General features: G+C 50.6%; 1 protein-coding gene across 2 annotated transcripts in view; it reads left to right on the forward strand.

The window, feature by feature from the left end:
* The first annotated feature begins 1,899 nt into the window (after positions 1–1,899).
* Positions 1,900–13,546, forward strand: part of FAIM2 (Fas apoptotic inhibitory molecule 2) — a 63,970-nt gene continuing 52,323 nt past the window's right edge. For both annotated transcript variants that reach the window (XM_054012769.1, XM_054012770.1), the window contains exons 1-2: positions 1,900–2,179; positions 6,779–6,968. In XM_054012769.1, coding sequence (XP_053868744.1) covers positions 2,165–2,179; positions 6,779–6,968 — 205 coding nt within the window. In that variant the 5' untranslated portion in view covers positions 1,900–2,164. The remainder of the gene's footprint in view (positions 2,180–6,778; positions 6,969–13,546) is intronic.

A 13,546-nucleotide genomic window follows, 5' to 3' on the forward strand; every position in this document is an offset into this window, starting at 1 on the left:
ATCAAGAGTAAAAATAATACAGGCAGAAGTTCAACAACAGAGTGGAGGCTGTCCAGTTTATTGCACTGAAAGTGGCACATATGATGACCTGCCTTGTGGGCAGGTGGCGTATGTGTGAATTCGGTGCAAGCAGTTCATGGACCTCAGGGACAGAAGATGGGGTCTTGAGATCAGAGTGGCTGAACTGGAGGGGCTAAGGGAAGTAGAGAGGTACATAGACGAGACTTTCCTGGACACAGTAGAGCGGTCCCACTCCCAGCGAGGAGAATGAAAGTGTTGGGGAAGGAAAATATCAAGCAGGAGCAGAGGGAGGCGATCCCATAGTTGGGATCCTCCTTCCAGATGATGTCATGGTATCCACTTGCACTGCCTAAGGGAGTAAAATCCCACCCTTAATTTTTCTGGTTACACTTTACATTAAAGTTCCCGTGTCAAGGGTAAAAGTGCTGCAGAGTGGAAAGGGTTAACACTGCAGCTAGTCAAAATTCTTCTCCTGAAACCCTTGTCGACAGAAAATTGGGTTTTTGGCTCAATGTAATTTTCAGGGAAAATGTCTGCTTTCCTTGAACGCGTCTGATTTTTTTGTTAGGAAAATGAAAGCCGAAAATTTCAGCTGAAAACTGATTTTTGGGAGGATGTTGGCAGTGTTTGGCTCAAAACGGTGATTGGGGTGTTTGGGTTATTTGATTAAAGGGTTGGAGTCACCCCAGGGCAGGGACATAGTATAGGGCCACTGTAGACCACTGTATGCTGATCACTTGATGATTCCCTGTTCTGTTCATTCCCTCTGGGGCATCTGGCATTGGCCACTGTTGGAAGACAGGATACTGGGCTAGATGGACCTTTGGTCTGACCCAGTATGGCCATTCTTATGTTCTTATGTTCTGCTGCCCGCGCTGTACAGCCTCCAGCACTGAGGTCTTGTTGGGGTGGAGTGTGGTGGGTGAAGCTTTGGTCTCACCCCGAGCATTCCAGCTGTCCTGCTTGTGTAGTTGAATTCATCTCCCTTCATTCAAACTCTGTTGTTTCTAATTTCCCTCCAGATGATCAATCATGTTAATAACAATCGCTCCTAGGCCACAGAGCTGGGGCCCCTGAATGGGGGCTCCGACCCTGGCTTGTGAAGTCCTTGCTGAATCCCTCCTTGCATTACAGAGGTGGGGCTGAGTCCGGTCTGGGAGTGGGGGCTCCATCCCCTGAGCTGTGAGGTCCGTGACCCTGCGCCTGTGTCACAGAGCTGGGGGGGTCTGTGTGGGGGTTGCACCCTGTTGTGGTGAAGTTCTCGATCCCCTCCCTGCACCATAGACCTGGGTTTGAACTGGGTGCATGAGTAGGGGCCGTGAGGTTCATGATCTGCTCCCTGCATCACAGAGCCAGGGCTGGGGTGACACTGGAAATGAGCCGCACCGGGGCGCATTTCACTCCTCCGTCTTGTGTTACAGAACTTGTCTCAGGCCTTCCTTTGAGCCTGGAGCAGCTCAGGGGCAAGGCAGAGCCTTTCACTCCAAAGCCGTCCTCTCCTCCGTCCCTCTGCCAACAGGGAGGTGGAGACAGCGTGTTCGACTGTCAGGCGCTGCTGATTTCAGTTGGACGTATTCCTGGAGGTTTCATCACATGACGTAATCCTTCATTAGAGATTAATCTTTAATTCCTGGAGATGCCAGGACAATCCTGGAGGGCTGGTAACCCTAGCGACGGTGTTGCGGTGCCATGGGGAAATTACTCACCCCCCTGGGCTGCGATTGGCTCTGATGGGATGTAGCAGAGAGAGATGCTGCAGGAAGAGCATGCCTTCTGCATCCCTCCACTTCTCCACCCCCCCTCAGCTCCATCCTGGCACTTGCTGGGTGGCTTTTGTCCTGGCATGTGATTGCATCCTCCTCTCCCCCCCAGCCCCGTTTTGCCTGGCTTCCTTCCCCCTGCCCTGCGGAGTGAAAATGGTACAGTCCTTTCTCCAGCAGACTGGTAGCTCGGTGGATGTTGCTGGAACGTAAGAGCATCAGCACAGGCTGCAGAGGCTGGCTTGACTGCAGCGAGCAAACCTATCACCAGGCGGGCACAAGAGAGGCAAGAGGTGTTCTCGCTGCTGCTCCTAGCGCTCTGCACAAGTGTCGGTGCACAACGGTCGGTGTCCCAAGCAGGAGAGCATCACCCGTGAGGCACGATGACCCAAGGGAAGGTAGGTCGGGACCCAAACACCAGGCTAACCTTTCTGCCCCCCCAAACTTTGCAAAGGGGGAATGGGACTATTTAGGCCCTGGGATTAAAAATCGTAGTGTTGAGATGGAGCCGAGAGCTGGGTGCAGGAATCGGGGGCCTAAACCAGAAGGGATCCGGCAGGGAAATGGAGCGGAGGGTTATATCACTGAGAGGTTATAGGGTGAGTGTTCTGATTCAGTCTGTATTTGTGCATAGCCCTACGGTATCCTGCCCAGGCCAAGTTTAGCTCCATCCTTGCACTCCGTGAAGGTTATTTTTTCTGTACCACCAGCAGGTTGGCTAAAAAGGAGCAGGTTTAACCCCTCGTCCCCTGACATGTAATTAATTGAATTGGGATGGGGGAGGGGGGTTGTGCTTTCCCACCCACCCCTACCTCGAGAAGTCAGTTGCCATGGCAACACAGCATCCTCTGGTTACCACACACACACACATATCTATATATATCTAATCCTGGATGCTTCTGGGCTGCAGGAGTCTCTCTGGCTGAGTTTTACTTTTGAGCCCACATGGACATGATGCGCTGTCACTATAAACACCAGATCAGTGGCTGTCTAGATGTAGACGGTGGCCAGCTACCCCAGTATCTGTTATGCAGCTAGGGGGATCAGACAGCAAGTGTGAAAAATCGGGATGGTGTGTGTTTGGGGGTAATAGGAACCTATATAAGAAAAAGACCCAAAAATCGGGACTGTCCCTATAAAATCAGGACATCTGGTCACCCTATATCCAGCCATGGGCTGGTTACGTAACCCCCGGCTGATATGTATGCAGGGGTTACATAACCAGCTAGTGGTCTGGCCTGGGACAGCGAGATATGTTTTCTTTCTGGGTAGCTACGGCAAGGATGCTCCTTGATTGGCACGGGGAGAGTCAGAGCCAATATTCTGCGTGTGGTCAGTACCACATGCTCTCTCTGATGGGATGGGAGTCTGAATACGGGAGGGGGTAGATGCTGGGGCGGATACCAGCTCCTTATACAAGAAATCATTGCATGAAAAGACCATTTTGGAAGGATTCCGTTCCTCTTCCTCACCTTCCCTGGGCTTTTCCCCCATTTGAATGAGGTCATCTCATCCTGGCTCCTGTGGCATTGATGCAATGTCTGCCATTGGTTGACGACAGACAGATGTCATCGCTGGTTATACTGGTTTTGCCTAGCTGGCGATTCGTTCGTGTTGTGTTGTGATGGATTTATTGTGGCTTTCTCTAGCCAGTGATTGGCGTTAGTTGAGTTCACCTGGCCCGTCATTGGTGCGGCTGAGTTGAGGTTGCCAGCGACTGGTGCACGATGAGCTGACACAACCAGTGATTGGTTGATATTGGTTTTATCTAGTTGTTGGCTGGTGCATATGGAGCGAGGTTAGCCTGTGATTGGTGCGTAGTGACATGGTGTAGCCTTTGAGTGGTGTTTGTGGATACATACAAAACTGTGGGGCTGGCATGTAATGGGCTGGTACCATCTGTAGCTGCTTTGCTCTGTATCATGCTCATTATCTCTCTCTATACAGGTACATATCCTCTCTCTATAGGTACATCTTTGGCTCTTTTATAATTTTGGGATTGTTTATGGGTCCAAGCCTTCTTCCCTTAAAGTCAGTGACAAACTATCGTTGATTTCAACGATACTATTCAAGGATATTATTTCAGCGACTAGGATGGCGATAGACTTCTTTTAATAATAATAGCAATAATAATAATAATACCTACTTACATAGCACTTTTCATTCACAGATTTCAGAATGCTTTGTAAAGTAGGTGACTATCATTATCCCCGTTTACAGATGGGGAAATTGAAGCACAGAGAGGGGAAGTGACTTGTCCAAGGTCACCCAGCAGGTCAGAGCTAAAAATAGCCCCCCGGTCTCCTGGGTTCCAGTCCAGTGCTCGATCTGCTAGGCTAGAATGCTTCCTATGTTGGGCCACATCTGTCAGGGGTGGTGTAGGAATCCTGACTCAGCATAGTGGGGCTGGATTGGAGGTCCTCTTGAAATCCCTTCCAGCCTGAATTTCTATGATTTCTAAGACCTTGGCTTTGACCATGCAGGTATGATGCAAAGATGCCTGGAATACACAAGACTTTCCTCAGTGAAATGATGTTTTCCTTGCACAAAAGCCTGGATAATTGATCCCTGCATCACCTGTGAATGAGTTTTACTGGTCTGAGTGGCGTAACTGGGGAAAAGCTTTGGCTCAGGGCTTTTCCGTTAGTCATAGACACAGGTGTAAAAGAATTATTACTTAAACTTCCAGCTCTATTTTCACTCTGATTTATGCTCTAGCTCAGACAGAAGTTATGGGCTTGATACAGGAATTACTAGATGCAATTCTCTGGCCTATGCAATGCAGGAGGTCAGAACAGATGAACACAGTGGTTCTCTCTGGCCTTAAAAGCTATTATTTAACGGTAGTTTCAAAGAAACTGCTGATGAAAGTGGATCTGCTTCATGTCCAATTGTCCGGGCCCCATTTGGGAACAGAAACACCCTGCTGATAGGAGAACATTCCCATGGACATAGAGATTCTCTGATGTGTTGCTGAGGGGTCTTTGTTGAATGTTTCCTATAAGGAAGTTTCGAGAAAGTTCCTGGAGTGCTGGCTTAGAGACTGATGGCAGTGGATAAAAAGCACCTAAGGGCTGATCTACAAATATATTGAGGTGAAAATCAGTGGGAGTTAGGCACTTTTGAAAATCCCACAAGGCATCTATCTGGCCCTAGGTGACTTTCAATGGGACTTAGGTTTCTAAAGTACTGAGATGTTTCTGAAAATTGTACTCAGTGTAATGATGGAGGCCACAATTTTCAAAACTAACAAGTAGAGCTGGTTGATTTTTTGTTGCCTGAACCTTTTCCTTGGGGGTGGGGGAGGAGGGAAGAGAAATTTTTTGACCAAATGAAATTGTTCACGGGTAAAATGTTTGTTTAGTTAAAAAAAAAAGGGGGGGTGGGAATAGTGGTTTCTTTTTTCTTTGTCGAAGAACTGAACATTTTTTTGTAGGAAACGTAGAAAAAAAATCAATTAAAAAAAAGGTCCCATGGACATTAATTCACATTTGGCATCTAGCGCTAGGGCCTAGTGATTTTAGGAGCCCGCCGTGAGACACCCCAAGGCAGTGAGACGCCGACTGAGGCTCGCAAGCTGCAAGTGGCTCTTTAATGTGTCTCTTTGCAGCACATGATATTAAAACACGGATGATTTAATTATTAACCAATTGAAGTTATTAACCAATCAGGATGCTTTTACTATGTTATTAACCAATTGTAGTTGATAAAATAATAATACGTGGTCAGTCATTTAGCTGTGAGAAATATAGTAAATGAAACAATGAATTCACTTGACTGTGGCTCTTTTGGGTAATGTTGATCGCTAATTTGGCTCCTGAGGTCAGAGTATCACTGTTCTAAGGGTTCTAATGGACAGAGGACTCTCCCTCAGCCATTTCCACCGGCCGTGCCTCCTCTCACACTCAGTTGCCTATAATTTATTATCCTGTGTGTCCTCCCCATTCATCATCTATGTTTTTTTCCTCTCCTCCTTTCCCTTTCTATCCCTAGTTTGCCTTTTCTTCCCTCCATTTGTCCTCTTCCACTCCCCTCTTCTCTCCAAATCTGTCTCTAGCTGGACCTTTCTCTCCTCCATTTTGTCCTTTCCCTGGTCACCCCTCCACTCATATCTGTCCCTCATTGGCCCTCTCTTCTCCTCCATTTTGTCGTTTCCCTGGTCGCCCCTCCACTCGTATCTGTCCCTCATTGGCCTTCTCTTCTCCTCCATTTTGTCCTCTCCCACTCCATATCTGTCCCTCGTTGGCCCTCTCTTCTCCTCCATATTGTCGTTTCCCTGGTCACCCCTCCACTCATATCTGTCCCTCATTGGCCCTCTCTTCTCCTCCATTTTGTCCTCTCCCACTCCATATCTGTCCCTCGTTGGCCCTCTCTTCTCCTCCATTTTGTTGTCTCCCTGGTCGCTCCTCCACTCATATCTGTCCCTCGTTGGCCCTCTCTTCTCCTCCATTTTGTCCTCTCCCACTCCATATCTGTCCCTCGTTGGCTCTCTCTCCTCCTCCATTTTGACCTCCTTCCACCTTCTCTTCGGATGGGGCCTGGAGTAAGGTTCTGTTCACCCTCCACTTTCCAACTTTGGGGGAGGGATAGCTCAGTGGTTTGAGCATTGGCCTGCTAAACCCAGAGTTGTGAGTTTAATCCTTGAGGGGGCCACTTAGGGATCTGGGGCAAAAATCAGTACTTGGTCCTGCTAGTAAAGGCAGGGGGCTGGACTTGATGACCTTTCAGGGTCCCTTCGAAGTCTATGAGATAGGTATATCTCCATATATTATTATAACCCTGAATGTTTCCAAGTATACCCGACTGAATTCACCCAAAGGCGAGATCCAAAGCCCATTGAAGTTGACGGTGTATTTCCAATGACGTTGATGAGCTTTGGATTAGGCCCAAATCACAGATGAGTTGCCATCTGTGATGTGTCAGCTGATGGTTCCAGCTGTGAGGTTGTTCTTGTTCTATCGTGGCTATTTTAATCCTGATTTCTCTTTGCCACACAGCTCTCTGTGAATAACAAGCCTCCTAACTCCGAGGGACAGCAGGGACAGGGAGAGAAAAAGGACAATGCGACCGCCCCATCGGCACCCCCGACGTACGAGGAAGCAACTTCAGGGGAAGGGATGAAAACGGAGGCGTTCTCCCCTGCACCGTCTGTGCCCCTCCACCCCAGCTGGGCTTATGTGGACCCCAGTGAGTACTGGCTTGCCCTGCATTGCTATGAAATTCACTCAGCCAGTTTATTGTCCCCGTTCTACTGATGAATGAAGCTGAGGTGCAAAGACTTGGCCAAGATCACAGAGCAAGTCAGTGGCAGAGCCAGACGTAGAATCCGGGAGTACCGACGGTAGACTCCACTCCTTCTCAGAGCAGGGGGTAGGACCTAAGAGTCCTGACTGCCAATCCTCTGCTCTAACCGCTAGACCCTACTCCAGCGGTGGCCAACCTGTGGCTCCGGAGCCACATGCGGCTCTTCAGAGGTTAATATGCGGCTCCTTGTATAGGCACCGACTCCAGGCTGGAGCTACAGGTGCCAACTTTCCACTGTGCCGGGGGGGGGGCTCACTGCTCAACCCCTGGCTCTGCCACAGTCCCTGCCCCCACTCCACCCCTTCCCGCCCCCTCCCCTGAGCCTGCCCTGCCCTTGCTCTTCCCTGCTCCCCCCCAGAGCCTCCTGCACGCCACGAAACAGCTGATCGGGAGGTGCGGGGAGGGAGGGGGAGGTGCTGATCGGTGGGGCTGCCGGTGGGTGGGAGGCACTGGGAGCTGATGGGGGGCTGCTGACATATTACTGTGGCTCTTTGGCAATGTACATTGGTAAATTCTGGCTCCTTCTCGGGCTCAGGTTGGCCACCTCTGCCCTACTCCCTCTCAGAGAGGGGGATAGACTCAGGAGTCCTGACTGTACGGCCCCTGGTAGGGCTGATTTCTTAGTAAGCAAACAGCTGGTCATGTTATAGTGAATCTCAGGTCGTGTCTTCGGTGGATGCATCTGACTCCTGGCTTGTTTGGATTGAATTTCCAGGTGTGTGTGTGTATGGGGATTATTTCTGTTACATCCTGTAACTGCATCCTTAGGGCTCCAATGACGGTAAAGATGCATCCATGGAGACCTCCCGCTGCAGGGAAGCATGGGGCTAGTAAGTCGCTGTAAGAGGTGTTTATCTGGAGCTCCCTGAAGACACTTGCACCTTGACTGCCTCTGAATCTTTCTCTCTCGTCCCCTTCTGCCTCGGTGTACATGTCCGTAACAGAGAGCCGATAAATAACACGTAATTGCAAGTTACAAGGTTATAAATACACTGGGGGATTGCTTTGATCTATCGACTCCAGACCCATGCAGTTTATGAGTCTGGCAAAATTCCCACGCTGCAGCTGTGTGCCCAGTTGTATGTGCCATCATATGGAGTCCCCCCTCCCCCATAGCATCTCTCTGGCAGCTCCCTTGATGGCCAGGGCCGGCTCCAAGTTTTTTGCCGCCCCAAGCAAAAAAATTTTCCCATGCCCCCCCAGCCCCGCCCCAATTCCGCCCCTTCCCCAAATCCCGAGGCCCGCCTCCTTCCCCGGGGGCGCCGCATTTCCCCTCCCTCCCAGACTCGCCTGGGAGGGAGGGGGGAGAAGCAGAGTGGCGGCACGCTCGGGGGAGGAGGCGGAGGTGAGCTGGGGGGGAGCGGTTCCTCTGCCCCGCCCAGGATTACTTCTTGCGGCCCTCCCCGTGCCCCCCCACTGCCGCAGCTCACCTCCGCTCAGGGCCGGCTCCCCGCTTTTTGCGCCCCAAGCAAAACAAAACCAAAAAAAAGGAGCCGGAGTGCCGCTCCTTGGAAAGAGCCACCCCATTGGAAAGTGCAGCCCCAAGCACATGCTTGGAGCGCTGGTGCCTAGAGCCGGCCCTGCTGAGGCCACCATGTTCCTCTTATTCCAGGTCCCTTTCCTCTTTCTCTGATCTATCTGACCCCTGCCTGGCTGCAAGCTGGGGGATCCTATATCCGGGCTGTGTGTGTGACATTGCATTGTGTTGCACTGACAGGCACTGTGTAATGTACGAAGTACCCAGGGGCAAACAGAAATGCACTGAGTGGGGCAAAAAGATGCGCCTTGGTTTATTTTAGCGTGGGAGGCCAAACATTACTTGCCCTGCAAGAGCACTGAGTTCACCTTATTACCAGAGTGGCCAGATCCGGAGGCCTTACACAGGTTAAATTCTCATTGATTTGGAGTGTTTGCCTAGGAAAGCAGTGAGTTAATGGGCAAAGCAGGGGAAGAAGTGGCAGCATCTCGGAAGTAAGGAGTGAACAGCACAGGCTCTGGCTTGTAATTTTCCCTGGGGGTGCTCAACACCCCCTCAGCCCCAGGCCCCGCCCCCACTCTGCCCCTTCCCCCAAGCTCCCACCCCCGCCCTGCCTCTTCCCACCCCTGCTCCATCCTGGCCCCGCCCCCACTCCGCCCCTTCCCCCAAGCTCCAACCCCCGCCCTGACTCTTCCCACCCCTGCTCCATCCTGGCCCCACCCCCACTCCACCCCTTCCCCCCAAGTCCCCATCCCGCCTCTTCCCCACCTCTCCTGCTCCTCCCCTTCTCTCCCAACGCCTCATGCACATTGCGGAACAGCTGATTGCGGTGGGTGGGAGGCGCTCTGAGGGAGGGGGAGGAGTTGATCGGCAGGGCCACTGGTAGATGGTAGGCGCTGGGGGGTGGGGTGCGGTGAGCTGGTTGCCAATGAGTACTGGAGCACCCATGGAGTCGGCGGCTATGGTGAGCCAGCTTAAAGGGAAAGATGGCCTAGTGCAGGGGTAGTCAATTATTTTTTGTCAAGGTCCAAATTTCTTGGTCAGGGTATAGGCAAGGTCCAGGCTCCAGAGAAAATAATAATAATAAAAATAACAATATTGATAACAAGGAAATAAAAATATTCCCGGGTCTGTTCAAAAGCGTCTGCTGGTCCAGATTTGGCCCACAGTCTGCCTACCAGTGGCCTAGTGTTTAGGGTGTTAGCCAAGGATTTGGGTCAAGTCCCTGCTCTGCAACAGCCTTCCTGGGTGACCTCGAGCAAGTCACTGAGCCTGTCCGTGCCTCAGTTTCCCATCTGTAAATTGGAGGAGATCTATCACCCTCTGGAGCGGTGCTGGGAAGATAAATGCATTATAGATGGCAAGGGGGGATTTGATAGCAGCCTTCAACTACCTGAAGGGGGGTTCCAAAGAGGATGGAGCTCGGCTGTTCTCAGTGGTGGCAGGTGATAGAACAAGGGGTAATGGTCTCAAGTTGAAGTGGGGGAGGTCTAGGTTGGATATTAGGAACCACTATTTCACTAGGAGGGTGGTGAAGCACTGGAATGGGTTCCCTAGGGAGGTGGTGGAATCTCCATCCTTAGACGTTTTTAAGGCCCAGCTTGACAAAGCCCTGGCTGGGATGATTTAGTTGGTGCTGGTCCTGCTTTGAGCAGGGGCTGGACTAGATGACCTCCTGAGGGCCCTTCCAACCCTATGATTCTATGAGGCCTTCAGATCATAGGGTAAGAGGAGCTGGATGAGAACCTTTGAGAGGTGAGCTTGCCTGCCTGGATGGTAGGGCAGGTGACAGTGATGCAAAGAAGGAGGAGAGGAGACGGTCTTTGGGGAGATACGAAGCTGCGGCGCTTGGCGCTCTTGTGTGACGGCTGTGGCCAACCCAGCAGAGACAGAACAGGGCTAACCAGGTGAGTCTATATAGCTTGAGCTGGCAGCTGTAGCAGACTCACGTCCTCTCTGGCATGAGGGCGTGAGGGGGCGCTAGGCATAAGCAGACTAAGTAATTGCCTAGGGCCCTGAGCAGCTCAAAGGGGACCCCATCTGCTTTTTTATGTCTTGTGGGGGGGCCCTCCCCCCCGAGAATATTCCTGCTTAGGGCCCCCAGTGGGCTAGCACTGCCTCTGGAAGGGGGCGGGGGGCACACATTGACAAGGGGGTTTAAACCTTTGGAACTCTAAAATAATAGACCGTTCGTAACACGTGCACAAAATAGGAGAATTACAAGGATAACCGCACTTCAGGCTGCGGAGCACACGACAATGGCTGTTCTCGAGGGCTCTCAGCGGACCGTATGGTATTGCACGAGAGGCTCCAGGCAAGGTGGTGTTTTTCATCTTCCCATGATGTTAAGCCCGTAAGCGAGAGCTGGGATGCAGGACTAGATGGGCCAGTGGTTAACTGGGTTTGGCAAATCCAATCCCTGAGTTTGCCGTGAGTGACATCGAAGGTACATTGCATAGCATAGGCTGGTGCTGGATTATGGAGGGCTGTGTTGAATTTAACTGCACCCTGGATCGGAGGCCGAGAACAGAGGAGTTACTGGACTTCCACCAACAAGGACTGCAGGCTGAGGCACTTGGGACACAGGGATTCAGGGTCCTCGGTTCTATTTATGGCTATGCCAAATGTTCCCCATGTGACCTTGAGCAAGATATTTAGGCACCTACGTTCCTCTCTGTGCTTCAGTGTCCTTGTCTGTAACCTCCAGTTGTTGACACCTGCCTGCATCACAAGGGGACGGTGGAGCTAAATTTGGAATTGCTTGTAAAGATCATGGTGGGCCGGGGTAGGGAGGTGCAATAAGGCCTTGGTAATCTCTTGGTAAACACATCCTTCTCAGTGCCAGCGGCTCTCTCCATTTCCCTGGGAGGGGTTAGAGAGGATCAGTATGGACTTCAATCTCTTGGTAAACACTTCCTTCTCAGCGCCAGTCCCTCTCCGTGTCACGAGTGATGATATTATTGTCATCTGTCCACACCATGGTTATTATCAACAGTGCCATCGGCTTCCAGTTAACTCACTTATCGTATTTACATCTCAATGAATTATGTGAGATCGATCAATCTCTGGCATTCATGCTACCCCTCTATCATCATTGTCACTGTACATGCCTGCCTGCCTTTGTATCTATCTAATTATGGTATTTCTCACTCTGTCTACCTGATCTGATGTGCAGTATAGGATGGACGAATGGTTTGAGCACAGAGCTGGGAGCCAGAGACTACTGAATTCTAAACTTGACTTGTATGCCTGTTCTGTGCCTCAGTTTCCCCATTTCAGTTATCCCTGATCCTCTCTCACTAGATGGTATTGCCTAGTGGCTAGACCACTGGACTGAGACTCAGGCTGCCTAGAGTCTATTCCTGGCTCTGCCATTGGCCATCTGGGTGACCTCAAACAAGTCACTTCCCCTCCCTCAGTTTCCTCATCTGTAAAATGGGGATAATGATACTGACCTCCTTTGCAAAGTGCCTTGAGATCTAGTGATGCTAAGGGCTAAGGATTATTATTCTGCAACAGCATCACTGGTTGCCACGGCTATGGTTACATCACCTTCTGCCCCCTCCTGTCAACTCAGTTGTCCAGATAGTCCCATGTACCTGAGGATTTCCCTGCTCTTACCCTTCCCATAGATCGGGGTGACGTTTGCTGCAAGCCTGGCTTATATGCGCTAAACCTCAGAGATGATCCATGGGGCAGGTTTGCTCTTCCCTGTTTGTGTTTCATTATAGGCAAAGAAGGCTCTTAATGAAGAGCTCTCAGCGCAGGTGGTTTGGGAACAGGTCTAGAAGGCAGTAAGGGACCCGGGTTTTCTCTGATCTAGGCTCAGTGCTGAGACACTCCGCGTCTGTGGGCAAGTCAGTCAGCAGCAAGTCAGTCAGCGGCCCTGCGTGTAAGTCGCATCGGGGGCAGGGCAGAGGACCTCCTCGAAAAAGCAGCCTATGCACTTGGGAAATGAGTTGTCACAAGAAATGAGGCAGGCACCTGTTAATCTCAGGTACGGTGACCAGACAGCAAGTGTGAAAAATCAGGAAAGGAGGTGGGGGGTAATAGGAGCCTCTATAAGAAAAAGACCCCAAAATCGGGACAGTCCCTATAAAATCGGGACATCTGGTCACCCTAATCTCAGGCAATTAGACAGCGCCAGGGGATTGTAGGACTAGTTTAGCAGAGGGCTGTGGGTGACAGGACAGCTGCATCCACGTGGGGGTATTTAATATTCAGTGAAAGGTGAGGCCTCGGGCCATGGCTGGAAAGTAAGGGTGTAATCCGAGCCTTCATGATGGCTATTAAAGATCCCATGACACTGTTAGCAAGAATACGGGTGTTCACCCCGTGTCTTGGCCACACGTCTAGTTTGGATAATTGGATCCCACTTCTGTAAATTCTCCCCAGAAACAGGATTCTGCTCTGCCTCTTGTTCGTTGTTCAGCAGCGGCTGTGCCCTGCCCCCTGAAACTTTTGAAACTTTCTTTTGATTTCTTTTTGATTTTTGATTTTCATTTTGATCGTTTCTTTTGATGTCATTAAAAAAAACAGTTCAAAAGCACGAAGAATGTTTTGATTGGGTCGATACAAAACTGTTTGTTTGACCCCTTCCTCCCCCCCGTTTTTTCTTTTTTACTTTTCGACTTAACCAAAATTTTCAAAAAAGGTTTGTTTTCTATCCGACCTGACACAATTCCCTGCCCCCCGCCCTGACTTTTCAAAAGTGCCAGTGAACCGAAAAATCCATTCTTTGCCCCGCTCTGCAAGTCTACTCCCAAGCCACAGGAACCAGCCTGATGGTCAGGTTATGGAGCAATCTTCAAGTGGATCACTGAGCTCCTCCTGCTACGGCAGAACTCGTCTGGGCTCGGTGGCCATTGTTCCAAGGTTAACAGCTCTTCAGTTGAGTTTGTTTAACCAGAACTGGGACATACTTTATCTTTTCTTTTTTTGAGTTATGACTGAGTTAATCAATGGCTTTTTTTTTTTTTTTACA

This window comes from Malaclemys terrapin, chromosome 23, assembly GCF_027887155.1.
Source record: "Malaclemys terrapin pileata isolate rMalTer1 chromosome 23, rMalTer1.hap1, whole genome shotgun sequence".
In the NCBI taxonomy this organism is placed as follows: domain Eukaryota; kingdom Metazoa; phylum Chordata; order Testudines; family Emydidae; genus Malaclemys; species Malaclemys terrapin.